Consider the following 18,499-nt stretch of genomic DNA (forward strand, 5'->3'; position numbering starts at 1 on the left):
AACAACTACAAGATTTAATGTGATCACGACGATTTGTGGGCTTTACTTATTTTAGGAATATCAGCTTTAATAGCAGCAATTACTTCTGTTACTGTGGCAGCAATATCATTGACTCAACAAGTGCATACTGCCCAATATGTTAATACCATGTCTAAAAATGTTTCTTTAACTCTAGCAACACAGAAAGTTATAGATAGAAAATTGGAGATGAGAGTAGAGGCCTTAGAAGAGGCAATAATGCATATTGGGACTGAGTTACAGGCTTTAAAAGTGAAAATGGCTCTGTCTTGCCACGCTGATTACCGGTGGATATGCGTGACATCTTTAAAGGTAAACGAGACAGATTATGAATGGGAAAAAATCAAAAATCATATCTCAGGTGTTTGGAACAGCTCTGACATTGGCCTGGACTTAGGGAAAGTTCATAATCAAATACAGGCCCTGGAACACTGTCGACTGGATTTTACCACCGCTGGAGCAGCTAATGACTTTTTTCTCACCTTCTCTAACTTTATTTCTGGAAAAAACATTCTGTCTAATATCTTTAGTTCTAGTTTTGCTTCTCGTAATCATTCTTCCTTGTATTGTCAGGATTCTTCGGCAGAACATTCAAAAGCTCGCGACTGAGCTGCATCTGGCTGTTTTAAGAAATAAAAAAGGGGGAGATGCCGGGAGCCGGCATATTGCATATTGAGTGCATATTGCATATTGAGTGCAGCACTTTTCAGGATCTGGAATAGCTCAACTGGAATTCTATCACTGCCGGTAGCCAGCGTGAGGAACTCCACCCATGACAAAGGTCATGAGGAAGGAGGCTTGGCATACGCAAAGGCGGGATCAAGCCTCAGGAGTCTCCCTGGAAATTCTCGAGCAATCTACCCCCAAAACCAGAGTCTGCCTACTTTCTGCTTTGTGCTTTCACCTACACCTCTGACTTTACGGGGGGCTGTCCCCCACTACCTCTCTGAAAAAAGTTAGCTTACAGCTCCAGTTAATAATTCCTGGGTGTGACAGTGTTTAACCTACAAACTCCTTTGGAAATCCTCTAGCCTGCCTGAATAGGTTTTTCCGGCCTCATGTGATTGTTCAGAGCCTCCCAACTGTGAGAGGCAGGAGATGTCCTAAACTGTCTAAACACAGATTCTTTTGAGTAGTTAAAAGATTGATTAGAAATTGTATTGGTGAAGGGATTTTCACTTGTTGGGCCAATGTTTGCTGCTAAGTTTCCATATCCCTTACCTGCTGTGTCCCTGGCAGTGTATTGATTAATATAATTGGTGTAAGTAGTAGCTTTAATGTTTGTAACCTGGGACCCTTGAGTTAATTCTTTTTCTTGTTATAGCCCACCACACCTTTGCGCTGTAGGAATGCAACTTTATCTAATGCTTTTGGAGGGTGGCTCCTGACCAATCACCTTTACAGAAAAATAAGTTTTCTGAAGAAAAGGTCTTAAAATGTTAACAGGCCTCTGGGCCAGAAGATGATGCAAATCACCTAAGCTTTTGCATATGATAAGTTTGCAGGAAGAAAGCCTGGCTTGCTGCCTGACTCTACCCCTTCCCCCATTATCCTCTATGCATAACTTAAGGTATAAAAACTACTTTGGAAAATAAAGTGCGGGCCTTGTTCACCGAAACTTGGTCTCCCCATGTCGTTCTTTCTCTCACCTTCTGGCTGAATTATTCAGCCTCTTTTCTACACTGAATTTCCTCACTGAGCTATCCTTATCTCAGCCTCTTTTCTCCACTGAATTTCTTCACTGAGCTATCCTCATTCTATTACTCTTTATATCCTTAATTAACGTTTAATTAAGCAGTTGTTTCCTGATCCTCGCCGACGCCGTCCCCGCTTCGAATACCCTGGATCAGCCGGGGCTGGTCCCCGGCACCGGGTGGCTCAGTAGTAAAGAAACTTTCTGCCAATGCAAGAGCCGCAGGACACATGGCTTTGATCCCTGGGTCAGGAAGATTCCCTAGAGGAGGAAATGGCAACCCACTCCAGTATTCTTGCCTGGGAAATCCCATGGACAGAGGGGCCTGGGGGGCTACAGTCCATAAGGTTACAAAGAGTCAGACACGAATTGGTGACTGAGCACACATGGACAGATAGGCTAAAAATAAAAGGAGGGAGAAGTCTTCACACAGAAGAGGCAGAGGGCAAAGGGCACAAGGTTACAGGAGGCATTGTAAAACTGGAGGGTAGGGGGCAGTCATAGGGGCTGGAGGACGCTGAGGGGGTGGGCAAGGACCAGATTATATAGCACTCACCTTAAGGCACTTAGCTTTTATCCTGGGGATAACGGTGGGGAGGGGGATATAACTGAAGGGTTTTAAGCTGGAAAGTGATGTCAATTGGCACATCTGGAAACTTACTATGACCCTAGTATGGACATGGACTTGAGGAGACAAAGTTGGAGAGGGGAGTGGATTAGAGGTTATCCAAGAGATAGATGATGATAGCCCGAATTAAGGCAGGGGCCGTGGGGAGGGAAAGAAGCAGATGGAGGCGAGAGATTTAGGAGGGAGTCTCGACAGGTCTGGGGTATTTATCCACACATGGGGAAATGGTAATTTGTGCTTGCAGAGAGCACAACTCTAATTGGAAGCTTAAAGACATCTTTTAAGAAGGCTGACATTTCAGATGTTTTTCCATGACCCTTTATCTGCAAGTATGGAGGTCTTTTGATTCTGTTCCCATCCAGCTTCAGAAAGTATACTTCCCAAAGATTCTCTCCATCACTCAACAAATATTTACAGGGAATGAGGCTACATGCTGTACTAGGCCCTGAGTGAATAAGAGCTTCGGGGGGCGTACTGAGTCATGGAGGAAAGAGCAAAGCACAAACAACAGGAAACAAGAATCAGTCAACAAATGACTGCAGAATGCAAAGGCGACGGGCAAACAAGATGACAGCAGGCCTCTTCAGATAAATCTAGGAAAGGTCTCACAGGCAAGGTGACATTTAAGCTGGAGTCGAGAGAGTGACAAAATGAAACCGCGCCTTTCAGGCAGAGGGGACAGGCTGAGTGCTGACCGAAGGTGGGCAAGAGGTTGCAATCTTAAAGGAACTGAAAAAAGGCGCATGTCGCTGGAGACTAGTGAATGAAAGGGCTGGAGTGAAGAGGAAAGCAAGGGCCAGGCCAGGCTTGCAGGGCCTTGTGAACCAAGAGAACGAAGTGGAACAGGGATTTTATTCAAAGTGCAAAGGAAGACAGTGAAAAGAAGCAGCAGAGGTATTCGATCCAGTTTAGACTGTGAAAGAGCCTCTGGCTGCCATGTGGCGAAGGAATTGCAGGGGTCGGTAGATGATACACAAAGTTCAGTGTTAGGGGAAGAAGAAGGTGATGACTTGGAACCCTAATGAGGCCTCTACTTGATCCCCCAATACACAAAATCAGGGGCCCAAGGAAGGACTTGAGGAAGATATACAAATGCAGAAATCCTCGGGATGATGGAGAGTTGCTTTTATAAAGGAACCAGGAACCCTAAGGAACTCTGTTAGAGGTCAAGTAGAAAAAAAGACCAAAAAAAAAAAAAAAAAAAGAGAGAGAGAGAGACACACACACAAAGAAGTAGGGGAAACCAGGAGAGTATGGTGTCACAGAAGTTCAAAGGCCGTTTCAAGAAGGAGCAAGCAGCCACCGACATTTCATGCTGCCAGATTATTGGGCACGTTGACAAGAGTAGCTTCAATGACCAGATGGGGCAGAGACCAGATTGGAAAGGTTTGGAAGTAAAAGAATTAGCAGTGCTTCCTATGAAACCCAGTGGATGGCAACCATGCAAATGACTCCTCCCTCCCCACACTTGACCAGACTGAGAGCAGATTGGAGAGGTTAACACATTTTTAGAAGATGGAAACCAAATAGAGATGCAGCAATTGAGTTAGCAAAGTAGGGAAAGCTGAAATGAAGGGACTGCAGAAGGGGTTAACAAAATTAACCCACACAGCAAATCCACACAGCAAATCCACATGAGCTAATCCACACAGCAAAACTGCAGCAGGCTCAAAGTCAGAGGGAATTGGTTCAGTGGAAGGCTGGTATGGAGGCTCAGGGCAGAAAATGGGTGATCTTGGTCAAAACTTGGATACAGAGTGGTTAGAATTCCCTGAATCACCTTCTTGACCTCATGGTAGTCACATGATTACCCTTCCTAGACAGGTTCTTGGAGCAAAACTGAACCAAAGAAGCTCTGGATTCAGGGACACCAGGCACAGCAGAAGGTGATGTACTGAGATGTTGGACCAGGTAAAAATGGATTTAGTGAGTGTGACAGGCACATAGAAAACTAAGCATTTTAAAATAATTAATTATTAAATATCAATCACCTCAGATATGCAGATGACACCACCCTTATGGCAGAAAGTGGAGAGGAACTCAAAAGCCTCTTGATGAAAGTGAAAAAGGAGAGTGAAAAAGTTGGCTTAAAGCTCAACATTCAGAAAATGAAGATCATGGCACCTGGTCCCATCACTTCATGGCAAATAGATGGGGAAACAGTGCAAACAGTGTCAGACTGTATTTTGGGGGGCTCTAAAATCACTGCAGATGGTGACTGCAGCCATGAAATTAAAAGACGCTTACTCCTTGGAAGGAAAGTTATGACCAACCTAGATAGCATATTCAAAAGCAGAGACATTACTTTGCCAACAAAGGTCCGTCTAGTCAAGGCTATGGTTTTTCCAGTGGTCATGTATGGATGTGAGAGTTGGACTGTGAAGAAAGCTGAGCGCCGAAGAATTGATGCTCTTGAACTGTAGTGCTGGAGAAGACTCTCGAGAGTCCCTTGGACTGCAAGGAGATCCAATCAGTCCATTCTGAAGGAGATCAGCCCTGGGTGTTCTTTGGAAGGAATGATGCTGAAGCTGAAACTCCAGTACTTTGGCCACCTCATGTGAAGAGTTGATTCATTGGAAAAACCTCTGATGCTGGGAAGGATTGGGGGCAGGAGGAAAAGGGGACGACAGAGGATAAGATGGCTGGATGGCATCACCAACTCGATGGACGTGAGTTTGAGTGAACTCCGGGAGTTGGTGATGGACAGGGAGCCTGGCGTGCTGCGATTCATGGGGTCGCAAAGAGTCGGACACGACTGAGTGACTGAACTGAACTGAACTGAATGGTAAAAAAAGCAAAAGAGAACTAAAAGGAAATATACCCATAAAATATCATTTGGCTCAGCAGTGTTTGTTGTTGCTGCTATTTAGTCTCTAAGTCGTGTCCAACTCTTTGTGACCCCATGGACTATAGTCTGCCAGGCTCCTCTGTCCATGGGATTTCCAGGCAAGGATACTAGAGTGGGCTGCCATTTCCTTCTCCAGGGGATTTTCCTGACTCAGGGATCAAACTCATGCCTCCTGCTTTGGCAGATGGATTCTTTACCACTGAGCCACCAGGGAAGCCCAAGCAGTGTTAACATAATTGTAATATATCATATGATCATAATTATAATATAAACACTAGCAATTGCATTAACTCCAAATTTGTAATATACTTATATTGAGAGGATGGATGGAGGGGACATGAGAAAGAATTGTAGGAGGACCACATCCTCAGTTACTATAACTGAAGTCCATCATAATGCCCAAGACTGATGAATCAGAAAGAGTAGTGCGAGGATATGATTTTAAAATACGGAGGATCCCATAAGAATAAATAGTTGAAAGGATGGAAATTGATAGTCAGTGGGAGTAGGACCGAGAGTGGATGGAGGAGGGGTCAGGGAATTGCTATTTCACTGTGAATCTGTAGGTAACTATTAGATTTCACTCTATGCACATATCAGTTTAATAAAAGGAATTTTAACATAAGAGTTTTTAAAATGGTAAACCAGCAGTAAATAATTGAAGACAGAAGGCTTAACTCAACCCCATCATCTTCTCCTGGCTCATCCTTGTCCTTTGGACACAAGAAGCCTTTCCTGACCTCTTCCTCCAGTGTTAGGCTGATGTCCTACTGTGCACCCACAGCACCCTGCATTTCCCACAACATGCACCTTTTTATAGGTGCTCACTAGGTCAACTCTTGTTTGCAAAATTGCCTTTCTCCACGTCTATACTGTGAGTGTCTTGAGGGAAGAGACCACATCTGTGTTGCTCACCATGGAGACTCCGGTGCCTAACATTTTACCAGGGAAAGGAGAAAAATGAACGTTTACCCATCGATCGGTCCACAAAATCTCTCTTTGTGATGGAAATAAACTGATTTCCTATTGCCTTCCGAACTTCTTCCATTGATGCAGCAATTTTCCAAGGAAAGTAGCTCTTTAATGAGGTTGTTGATTGAGGTAGTGTCCAGAGAAAGAAGTCCTATGGATACAAACACAATTTTCAAGAAAATCCACAGGGTTTCACCTTATGGAATGAAGAACACATGTGTTTTTGTATGTATGTGCTAAGTCACTTCAGTTGTGTCCAACTTTTGTGACCCCATGGATTGTAGCCCACCAGGCTCCTCTGTCCATAGGATTCTCCAGGCAAGAATACTGGAGTGGGTTGCCATTTCCTCTTCCAGGGGATCTTCCCAACCCAGGGATTGAACCCAGGTCTCTTACATCTCCTGCATTGGCAGGTGGGTTCTTTACCACTAGTGCCACCTGGGAAGTGTTTTTGTATACACATTCTTTTGAGTTCTTTACACCCAGCTACCACGATGAAGTTGCAGTGTCTTGCAGAGCCATCATCTGACCCAGCTATAACATGGAGCTTTGTCATTTCTTTCATTTTTCATGTGGAAGACAAAAAAATATGGCTGGGAGAAGTGATCATATTCTAAATATATTTTATAGGTATATAAGGTTTCTGGATGCATAGAATGTGGGATGTGAAGCAAAACAATGGGCCAAAAATGCAGAGAGGCCTCAGAAGAGTAAATAATGCAATAGACTCTCAACTTAGGTGATGGGAGAGTCTACAGGCTGGCAAAGGAACACTCATTGGCTTAGACAGCACAGGACCCTCCCACTCTGGCTCTTATTGGTTGAGACAGCACAGGACACCCTGCCACCCTGGCTGCCATTTGTTGAGAGCCTTCAATAACACTTAAAGGGAAAATAAATGCTGTCCAGTATGTATGTGTATGTCATATGTATACATATACAGTGTAATATTGTAACTATTTGGCATTAATTATAAATCTTAAGGAAAATACTCAAGAGGCAAATAGATTATATGTGGGTGCCATGAGGAACCAAATTAAATGGGGCATGTGTGTGTGTTCTAATGACTCCAAAGTCTACATCTAAAGCTCACCTTTTCCATTCGAGTCATAGATTTGTGCATTCAACTGCCTATTGGACATATCCTCACCCAACATGCCTTCAACTGAGCTCACATTTCCCCTAAAACCTTCCCCACCAAACCTGGTCCTCCTGAAAGTTCCAGTTCAGTAAATAGCATCAGCATAGACCCAGCCATCCAAGTAAAAACAGAAACAGCATCCTTCTTTCACTGCCCACCTTGTCTTTTACATCATTTCAGTCATCAAATCCTGACCTTAAATTCTACTGACCTGACCATCAAATTCTACTACCTTATTACCCATTGAACATGTCCAGGTGGCTCCATCCCAGGTGGCACCATGCCATGTGGAAACCCAATAAATGAAATCCTTTGCTACAATTGAGCTTTGCCTTTTATGATGCGAGAAGGGTACACAGTACCTAGAAAACAGAGAGAAGGTCAGCTACTTTCATTTAGTGGAGAAGGAATTCTAGCTGGCTCTTTTTAAACTAAGCCTATGAGTTACCTTGGTGGACAAGAGAAGAGCATTCTGGATAATCAAAATAGTATAAATTGTGATGGTTTGAGAATGCATATACCAAATACAAATACTTGTACATACCTGTTCATAGCAATTTTGTTCATAATAGCCAAAAGGTCAAAGTCACTCAGTCATGTCCAACTCTTTGTGACCCCATGGACTATGTAGTCCATGGAATTCTCCAAGCCAGAATACTGGAGTGGGTAGCTGTTCCCTTCTCCAGGGGATATTCCCAACCTCGGGATCGAACCCAGGTCTCCCACATTCCAGGCAGATTGTTTAGCAGCTGAGCCATCAGGGAAGACCAAGAATACTGGAGTGGGTAGCCTATCCCTTCTCCAGCATATCTTCCTGATTCAAGAATCGAACCGAGGTCTCCTGCAGTGCAGGCGGAGTCTGCAGCCAAAAGGTGGCAACAACCCAAATGTCAATCAATAGATAAATGGATAAACAAATTGTGGTATATACATACAATAGAATATTATTCAACCACAAAAAGGAATGAAGTGCTGATAGATGCGACAATGTGAGTGAACTTTGAAAATGATGTTTTTAAACAATGCTAAGTGTGAAGCCAGACACAAAGGTCATATATGGTACGAGTCCACATATAAAATATCTAGAATATCAGCCATAGAGACAGAAAGCAGATTGATAGTTGCCAGAGACAAGGGGAGAGAGAAATAGGAAGTAATTTCTTAATGGGTACAGGGTTTCCTCTTGGGATTATGAAAATATTTTGAAATGTGATAGAGATGGTGTTTGTATAACATTATGAATAGCAATTGCCAGTGATTTGTTTACATGAAAATGGTTAATTTCATGCTACATGAATTCCACTTTAATTAAAAAATATTTCTTATTTAGGGGGATAAGGGAGAAGTAGATAGAAATAATTGTGAGAAAGTGAGCAAAAAATAGTCTAAGAAGGACCATAGCTGTAGATGATGAAGGATCTTTGGGATATATCCAAACTCTCATTCTTATGGATTATGGATATAATATTAAAGTCAAAAGATATGTAGATAGTATCTTACCTGACTAGGGTAAGATCTGTGGTTCTTGATTCCTCTTGAAGTCCCAACATTGATCGAATCCTCTTTAGAATATGGTTTCCAGACATACTCATCATTGTACTGTGTTTGATTAGGAATAGGATCACCAAGTGAATATGTATATCCTAGCCTTCTGGTACTTTTCTGACTATAAGAAAAGAGTAGAAACCAAACTAAGATTTACATAACAATTTCACAACAGTACACGTGTCAAATAATTTTTCAAAGATTGGCTAGCTTAAGGCTTGATGCCAGAAATAATTCAATATCTAGGTTTCCCTGAACAAAGCAATCCTGTATCTTAGGATGGCCCTTAACAAAAGTATGGGAGTCCTAATATGAAATTTAAAAGAATAATCTGAAATTCATTAAAGTTTTAAATTAATTTTTTTTAAAGAACTGAGTACTCTTCTGTATAAACAAGTAGTTCAGTGTAACCAGATACTTGGTAAAGAAAAGTTTCTATGAAAAGTATTCCAGTTAATAAAAGGAAGAAATATAAGAATTAGGATACCAATGGTTTTCAAGTCCCTACTGAAATAATGAAATGATCAGCAGTTGCCACTGTGAATATACACACAAAAAAAACCTATTAAATATTTTTATTAAAATACCCAACCTGAATCAGATGAAGTCTTTGGAATATCAGATTACAGGAAATATATGAAAAAGAGGATGTTTTTAAATGACATGATGAGGGTGGAGTCATAAAAAATCCAGAAGAATAACTTGCTTCTTTGACAAAGAAATTCTCAAAAAAAAAAAAAAAAGAAAAGAAAGAAAAGTAGAGAAACCTGTAGATTAAGTGAATAAAGATAATACAATGCATAGACCTTGTCTGGATTCAATTTCTAGCCAACTTTTTTTTTTTTTAATTATGAGACAATTGGGGGAAATTTTATTGCTGATTGGCTATTTGAGATTAAGGAATTGTTTTAGGTGACATAATGGTATTGTTACATATTTTTAAAGAGTCTTTATCTTTCAGAGAGACATAAAAACATATTTAGAATTGTGTGTGTGTTCGTCACTCAGTTGTGTCCAACTATCTGCAAGCCCATGGACTGTAGCTCACCAGGCTCCTCTGTCTTTGGGATTCTCTAGACAAGAATACTGGAGTGTGTTCTTATTCCCTTCTCCAGGGTATCTTCCTGACCCAGGGATCAAACCTGGGTCTCCTGCATTGCAGGCAGACTCTTCACCATCTGAGCTATCAGGGAAGCCCAAATATTTAGAATTAGCATGATATAATGCCTGGATTTTGCTTCAGTATTATTGAGTGGGAAGGCTAAGTGGAGGATATACATTAAAAATGTCCATGTGTTGTTGGTTATTATAGCTGGATGATAATTGGGAATTTATTGTATATTCCTTTTTCTATGTCTAAAATATTTCATGTTGACTTAAGAAAAAAAAAAGAGGAATGGGTTAGATTCAGGTTATGTTTGCAAGAAACCAAACATCTGGAAAGTGGGATCCATCTGGATGCTGGACTGTTTCACTTGTCATTCAGATGAGCAGATGCAAGCATGACTGTGGTCCTAAATCAAAGCGAAGTCATTAAAGGTACATGAAGATTTTTGCAAAGGGAACACAGCACAGATTACTTTAAAGGAATCGATTTGCACATCTGCATTTCTCAGCATACTCTTTCCTAATGTGTCTCCCCAAGTACAAATCTGCATATCTATGTGGGTCTTTCCCGCATCTCCCATCTCTTGCTCCCTGCATTCTTCTTCATCACTATACTTCGGGGTGTAAGCTGCCAACCATGAGAAGGGTGCCTGGCAAAGGGAAACTTCATTATAGTGCTTTCAGGGAACCCTCTTGTAACCCAAATTCCATACACTTACCCAGGACTTGCTGTTCTAGGTCAAGAGTAAAGGGTGGGACTGTAACCAGAGTATTCTGGCCTGTGTGGGGATGTCCTGTATGTAGGTATGCTGTAGATGGTGTGGCTGAGAGTAACAGCTAGTTTTCCCTTTCCTAACAACTATCAAATGTTCATCCCTCTCTAAGGAGAGCTTCTAAGAGAGCAGAGAATATAGATTGCTGAAAATGGCTCTTTCACTCACATCTTTAAATGTAAGCATTTTTCCAGCTTTTAAAAAAGTCCCTAGGATATGTCGATAGCAGGAAAGAAGAGCATCTCTGTGAAGATGAAACAGTACAGGATGTCAATGCTGATTCTTTTCAGTGTAACTGGAATCTTTCTGAGACTATCACATTTTTAAAGATTTACTGTATAAAACTGGTACATGAAAATCTTGTGATCTTTTTTCAGATTTTTTTTATTCGTCATTCAATAAGATGCTTAAATCTACTTTTTTAACCCATATGTATTATAAAACATTTACTTCAATATAGCCAATACTCATTTTATTTTATTATGTAAAATATTTAATACATGAAAGTATATGCTAGCTTGTCATACTATTAATTTTACATGTATGCTGCTGCTGCTGCTAAGTCGCTTCAGTCATGTCTGACTCTGTGCAACCCCATAGACGGCAGCCCACCAGGCTCCCCTGTCCCTGGGATTCTCCAGGCGAGAACACTGGAGTGGGTTGCCATTTCCTTCTCCAATGCATGAAAGTGAAAAGTGAAAGTGAAGTCGCTCAGTTGTGTCTGACTCTTAGCAACCCCATGGACTACAGCCCACCAGGGCCTCCATCCATGGGATTTTCCAGGCAAGAGTACTGGAGTGGGGTGCCATTGCCTTCTCCTTTACAAGTATAACTATATGCTAACCTATATAACTTTTTCTTTCATTAAATGCATAGTAAATATTTGTTTGGTATCTAAAGAAATCAATTAAATTGTTTCTGATTTTTATGCATGGTATTATTTAATTATTTGCCAAAGTCAAGCACCAGAGTTCTGCACACATGAGAACATATTTAACTAAGAAACCTCATTTTTTTTTTCATACTCCTCGCTTCAAAGATAGCTTACATATATAGCTATACATTTCACTGTATTATTTTTATTTCTTGGATATAATTAATCATATTAGACTTAAATCACTTTACACTTCCCCTGTCTACTTTTAATAATCTTCACTAAAATATGCATTCCATAATTTATCAGTAGTTTTCATAATATTTCTCAAAACATATTTTAACATTTATTTGAACTATAAGTGTAGCCAGGTTTTATTTGACAGGAAGTAACCTAATTTCACTTGCTGGTTGGACAATGACTGATTTTACCGGCTAGGTAAGCCTGGTGTAAATTACATGAGTTAAATCTTCAGCTCAAAGTTTTGGATAAAAATAGATTTAAAGTATGTAATGATAAAAAAAATATATCATATTGGAAAACATTTACTGAAATTAATGTTCCTATTTTCCAAGTCCTTTTTGAGTATATAATATGAAATAAGTTTCTTCCAAGTGAAGGAGTAACAGACGTAATTTAATAATCATTTGTTAAGACATGCCTTTTCATGTCTCAGAAAATGAGATAGGGAATAACTCAATAACTGGATGACAAATCATCTAATTATTTGCTTTCAATAAAAGTGAAGGAGTACCCAACCAAGCTGTCAGCCAATCAATCATTAAAAATCACCTGTGATTTTGCCATAAAACCCATTAAGAGTTCAGAGTATTGAATGGCAATGCTTCACTAAAACTCCTTTCATTCACATCTACTTAATTATGAGAACAAGTCTTCTCAATATGAGCATTTATAAATAAAAAAAGTAAGCAGGAAAAATTGATGCTGAGTGTGGTCTTATTCCAAAAATAATAACACTCAAATATGGAGACATAAAGTAATTGAAAACAAAACATCCCCATTTATCTCATTAAGATGCAATTCCAAAAAATTTACTTTTTGTGTTTAGTAATTATCAACAATTTGTAATGTGTTGATTGCTTTCAGCAATTCTGTACTAAAAATAATGTGATAACTCAATACTCGGAGTCATATAACATGTTTAAAAATTAATTTCAATTAATATACTGAAACAGTTGCAAAGAGGCATAATGGAGTGATCAATAAATTGCCTTCAAACACAAAATATATTAGAGCAGGGTAAAATTCTATGGAGGAAGTGGACTGGGAGTAAGAGTTCAAGAAGGAAAGAGAACGAAATAAATAATCTATTAAAGAAGAGCTTGTTTGTATATATTTTTTAAAGGGTCAGAGAGTATCAATTTGCTAAGATGGTTAGATTACTCACTGGTTATATGTAAAGAAACGATTTAATGGTCTTGTTTTAAAATGTCAATATTCAGGATGGGTTGGAAGTTTTATGTTTTACAGCTATTTTAATTTATGATGAGAACTTTCCTGTGAACTTTAAAAAGACATGAATTTGAAGACCACTAATCTAGACTCCATAAGTACCCATTTGGTTCTGGCTTTCATCCCAAATGTTTCCTCTTCAGATAACCGTTACTGTCAGATGGTAAATCTCCCCGTAGGGGACATAATGTGACTCAGTGGGATAGCAAGCAACTCAGAAATCAAGAGCCTTGCAGCCCTGTGCTTTATGGAAGTCTGTCATAAATATTAGGCTGGGGGAAAATGAACAGAAATCTGGGGGGTAACTTCTTCATGCTAGCCAGGAGACTAGTGTGTTCAGCTTGTCCTCAGAACAAACACGTTAGTCAGGAGTCATCATTCCCACTTTGCCAACCTTAAAACTTTTAGCCGAAGTAAAACTGGGCTTGTTACTTGTCTAAGGTAGCAGAGAAAATAAGGACTAATTAGAACAGGGTGCTGAGGTTCAGCTCAGAACCCATTTCTGCCTGACTGCACTGCTGCAGTCTGGCCAGTATTCCATTGGACTTCTCAACAACGTGCACTTCTAAGGTGAAAAGATCCTCTACATTGGAAGCAATCTACAGAGTAAATACGGGCAAGGGAGGGTCCTCCATGCTGATTTCCCATTAATCACTGATGCAATGAAAGATGGCAGCCCCACCCTTGCTCACCCACCAGCGAGCTTAGAGGGGCAGCTGATGGAGAGAAATTCCCACCACCCTCGGTTCAGGTGGAGCTGCGGAGAAGCTGCAAGGCAATATTGCTTTAGGAACCAATAGTTGGAGGGGTGAAGGTAAAGGTAAGCGGACCTTGACCTTGTTCGACCTTCTGAGACTACAGTTGGCTGGAAGTGCTAACAATTCCTCACTTGTCCAATCATTCAGTTGTTATTGCCTACCTCCTATAAACCAGGTAACGGACTCAATTCATGCTCCATGTTTGGGTAGCACAATTATATTAACTATATACTGACTCTGTTGTAAAGCATGACACACAGTGGCTTTATGAAGGATCCGTGTATTAAATTTCTAAATCTCCCTATAGGGGCTTGGGATACTGTTTTAAGGTGAAAACCCTCTCTGACGCTTGGAGGAGACCTGTGTGTGCATCAGGTCTTATCTGAATGCATTTTCTATAAGCCTTCTCTGACTACTCTTTATCAGTTTTGGACTCTGAATAATAAAAGACAGGTGAACAAGTTCAAGTGTGTACATCAATGTGGCACGAACAGGGAGGTACCGAAACAAAGCAGGTGCTGTTCCTGTCTTAGGTGTGAATGCAGTCCTCATCGTGGTGGCATAAGAATCCCAACTGGTATCACCTGCTAAGAGCACAATAAACTGGTTTTAAATGTGGCAGACAGCATAGTTTGATCAAATGTTATTTCAATACTTAAAGCAATTTTGCAAGAGACAAACATTTTGAGTGGTAATGTAGAGTCTAAAGGAATGAAGGCCAACTTGTGAGCTCCACCAGGGAAGAAGGGAAGCTCAATTTAATCATCTGAGTTTCCCCCCTAAATAAAACTGTGTTCAGCCGTGTCTGATCCTTTGAGACCCCATGGACTGTAGCCCGCCAGACTCCTCTGTCCATAGGATTTCCTGGGCAAGAATATTGGAGTAGTTTGCCATTTCCATCTCCAGGGGATCTTCCCGACCCAGGGATCCAACCCATGTCACCCACATTGGCAGGCAGATACTTTACCACCGAGCCACCAGGGAAGCCCTCCTTTAAGTTACTCGAATAAGTCTATTGTTTTCCTTGAGAATTCACATTGGCTGTTTTCAAGAATTTGAGCAAGTGAATTAGAAGATAGAATGGTAGAAATAAATGAATCAGAGAGAATAAAAGAAAAACGAATTAAAAGAAATGAGGACAATCTCAGAGACCTCCAGGACAATATTAAACGCTACAACATTTGAATCATAGGGGTTCCAGAAGAAGAAGACAAAAAGAAAGACCATGAGAAAATACTTGAGGAGATAATAGTTGAAAACTTCCCTAAACTGGGGAAGGAAATAATCACCCAAGTCCAAGAAACCCAGAGAATCCCAAACAGGATAAACCCAAGGCGAAACACCCCAAGACACATACTAATCAAATTAACAAAGATCAAACACAAAGAACAAATACTAAAAGCAGCAAGGGAAAAACAACAAATAACACACAAGGGAATTCTCATAAGGATAACAGCTGATCTTTCAATAGAAACTCTTCAAGCCAGGAGGGAATGGCAAGACATACTTAAAATGATGAAAGAAAATAACCTACAGCCCAGATTATTGTACCCAGCAAGGATTTCATTCAAGTATGAAGGAGAAATCAAAAGCTTCTCAGACAAGCAAAAGCTGAGAGAATTTTGCACCACCAAACCAGCTCTCCAACAAATACTAAAGGATATTCTCTAGACAGGAAACACAAAAATGGTGTATAAATTCGAACCCCAAACAATAAAGTAAATGGCAACGGGATCATACTTATCAGTAATTACCTTAAACGTAAATGGGTTGAATGCCCCAACCAAAAGACAAAGACTGGCTGAATGGATACAAAAACAAGACCCCTACATATGTTGTCTACAGGAGACCCACCTCAAAACAGGGGACACATACAGACTGAAAGTGAAGGGCTGGAAAAAGATTTTCCATGCAAATAAGGACCAAAAGAAAGCAGGAGTAGCAATACTCATATCAGATAAAATAGACTTTAAAACAAAGGCTGTGAAAAGAGACAAAGAAGGTCACTACATAATGATCAAAGGATCAATCCAAGAAGAAGATATAACAATTATAAATATATATGCACCCAACATGGGAGCACCGCAGTATGTAAGACAAATGCTAACAAGTATGAAAGGAGAAATTAACAATAACACAATAACAGTGGGAGACTTTAATACCCCACTCACACCTAAGGATAGATCAACTAAACAGAAAATTAACAAGGAAACACAAACTTTAAATGATACAATAGACCAGTTAGACCTAATTGATATCTATAGGACATTTCATCCCAAAACAATGAATTTCACCTTTTTCTCAAGCGCACATGGAACCTTCTCCAGGATAGATCACATCCTGGGCCATAAAGCTAGCCTTGGTAAATTCAAAAAAATAGAAATCATTCCAAGCATCTTTTCTGACCACAACGCAGTAAGATTAGATCTCAATTACAGGAGAAAAACTATTAAAAATTCCAACATATGGAGGACGAACAACACCCTGCTGAATAACCAACAAATCACAGAAAAAATCAAAAAAGAAATCAAAATTTGCATAGAAACGAATGAAAATGAAAATACAACAACCCAAAACCTGTGGGACACAGTAAAAGCAGTCCTAAGGGGAAAGTTCATAGCAATACAGGCACACCTCAAGAAACAAGAAAAAAGTCAAATAAATAACCTAACTCTACACCTAAAGCAACTAGAAAAGGAAGAAATGAAGAACCCCAGGGTTAGTAGAAGGAAAGAAATCTTAAAAATTAGAGCAGAAATAAATGCAAAAGAAACAAAAGAGACCATAGCAAAAATCAACAAAGCCAAAAGCTGGTTCTTTGAAAGGATAAATAAAATTGATAAACCATTAGCCAGACTCATCAAGAAACAAAGGGAGAAAAATCAAATCAATAAAATTAGAAACGAGAGATCACAACAGACAACACAGAAATACAAAGGATCATAAGAGACTATTATCAACAATTATATGCCAATAAAATGGACAATGAGGAAGAAATGGACAAATTCTTAGAAAAGTACAACTTTCCAAAACTCGACCAGGAAGAAATAGAAAACCTTAACAGACCCATCACAAGCACGGAAATTGAAACTGTAATCAAAAATCTTCCAGCAAACAAAAGCCCAGGTCCAGACGGCTTCACAGCTGAATTCTACCAAAAATTTAGAGAAGAGCTAACACCTATCCTGCTCAAACTCTTCCAGAAAATTGCAGAGGAAGGTAAACTTCCAAACTCATTCTATGAGGCCACCATCACCCTAATACCAAAACCTGACAAAGATCCCACAAAAAAAGAAAACTACAGGCCAATATCACTGATGAAGATAGATGCAAAAATCCTAAACAAAATTCTAGCAATCAGAATCCAACAACATATTAAAAAGATCATACACCATGACCAAGTGGGCTTTATCCCAGGGATGCAAGGATTCTTCAATATCTGCAAATCAATCAATGTAATACACCACATTAACAAATTGAAAAACAAAAACCATATGATTATCTCAATAGATGCAGAGAAAGCCTTTGACAAAATTCAACACCCATTTATGATAAAAACTCTCCAGAAAGCAGGAATAGAAGGAACATACCTCAACATAATAAAAACTATATATGACAAACCCACAGCAAACATTATCCTCAATGGTGAAAAATTGAAAGCATTTCCTCTAAAGTCAGGAACAAGACAAGGGTGCCCACTTTCACCATTACTATTCAACATAGTTTTGGAAGTTTTGGCCACAGCAATCAGAGCAGAAAAAGAAATAAAAGGAATCCAAATTGGAAAAGAAGAAGTAAAACTCTCACTATTTGCAGATGACATGATCCTCTACATAGAAAACCCTAAAGACTCCACCAGAAAATTACTAGAATTAATCAATGATTATAGTAAAGTTGCAGGATATAAAATCAACACACAGAAATCCCTTGCATTCCTATACACTAATAATGAGAAAACAGAAAGAGAAATTAAGGAAACAATTCCATTCACCATTGCAACGAAAAGAATAAAATACTTAGGAATATATCTACCTAAAGAAACTAAAGACCTATATATAGAAAACTATAAAACACTGGTGAAAGAAATCAAAGAGGACACTAATAGATGGAGAAATATACCATGTTCATGGATTGGAAGAATCAATATAGTGAAAATGAGTATACTACCCAAAGCAATTTATAGATTCAATGCAATCCCTATCAAGCTACCAACAGTATTCTTCACAGAGCTAGAACAAATAATCACAATTTGTATGGAAATACAAAAAACCTCGAATAGCCAAAGCGATCTTGAGAAAGAAAAATGGAACTGGAGGAATCAACCTACCTGACTTCAGGCTCTACTACAAAGCCACAGTTATCAAGACAGTATGGTACTGGCACAAAGACAGAAATATAGATCAATGGAATAAAATAGAAAGCCCAGAGATAAATCCACGCACATATGGACACCTTATCTTTGACAAAGGAGGCAAGAATATACAATGGATTAAAGACAATCTCTTTAACAAGTGGTGCTGGGAAATCTGGTCAACCACTTGTAAAAGAATGAAACTAGAACACTTTCTAACACCATATACAAAAATAAACTCAAAATGGATTAAAGATCTCAACATAAGACCAGAAACTATAAAACTCCTAGAGGAGAACATAGGCAAAACACTCTCTG

At 39.5% G+C, this 18,499-nt stretch overlaps 1 protein-coding gene across 3 annotated transcripts in view; it reads right to left on the reverse strand.

Annotated features, from left to right (window-relative positions):
- The window catches only part of TEX26 (testis expressed 26), a 33,080-nt gene that overhangs the window by 7,971 nt on the left and 6,610 nt on the right, over positions 1 to 18,499 (reverse strand). Inside the window, exons 2-5 of one of the 3 annotated variants that reach the window (XM_086329527.1) lie at positions 14,333 to 14,417; positions 9,894 to 10,028; positions 8,801 to 8,966; positions 6,160 to 6,310 (exon numbers count right to left, since the gene is read on the reverse strand). In XM_086329527.1, coding sequence (XP_086185653.1) covers positions 6,160 to 6,310; positions 8,801 to 8,966; positions 9,894 to 10,028; positions 14,333 to 14,417 — 537 coding nt within the window. The remainder of the gene's footprint in view (positions 1 to 6,159; positions 6,311 to 8,800; positions 8,967 to 9,893; positions 10,029 to 14,332; positions 14,418 to 18,499) is intronic. The other 2 variants (XM_086329525.1, XM_086329526.1) reach the window with 2 other exon arrangements.

Source organism: Bos grunniens, chromosome 12 (genome assembly GCF_055505025.1).
Source record: "Bos grunniens cultivar Pamir isolate PY7600 chromosome 12, Bosgru_T2T1.0, whole genome shotgun sequence".
Lineage (NCBI taxonomy): Eukaryota > Metazoa > Chordata > Mammalia > Artiodactyla > Bovidae > Bos > Bos grunniens.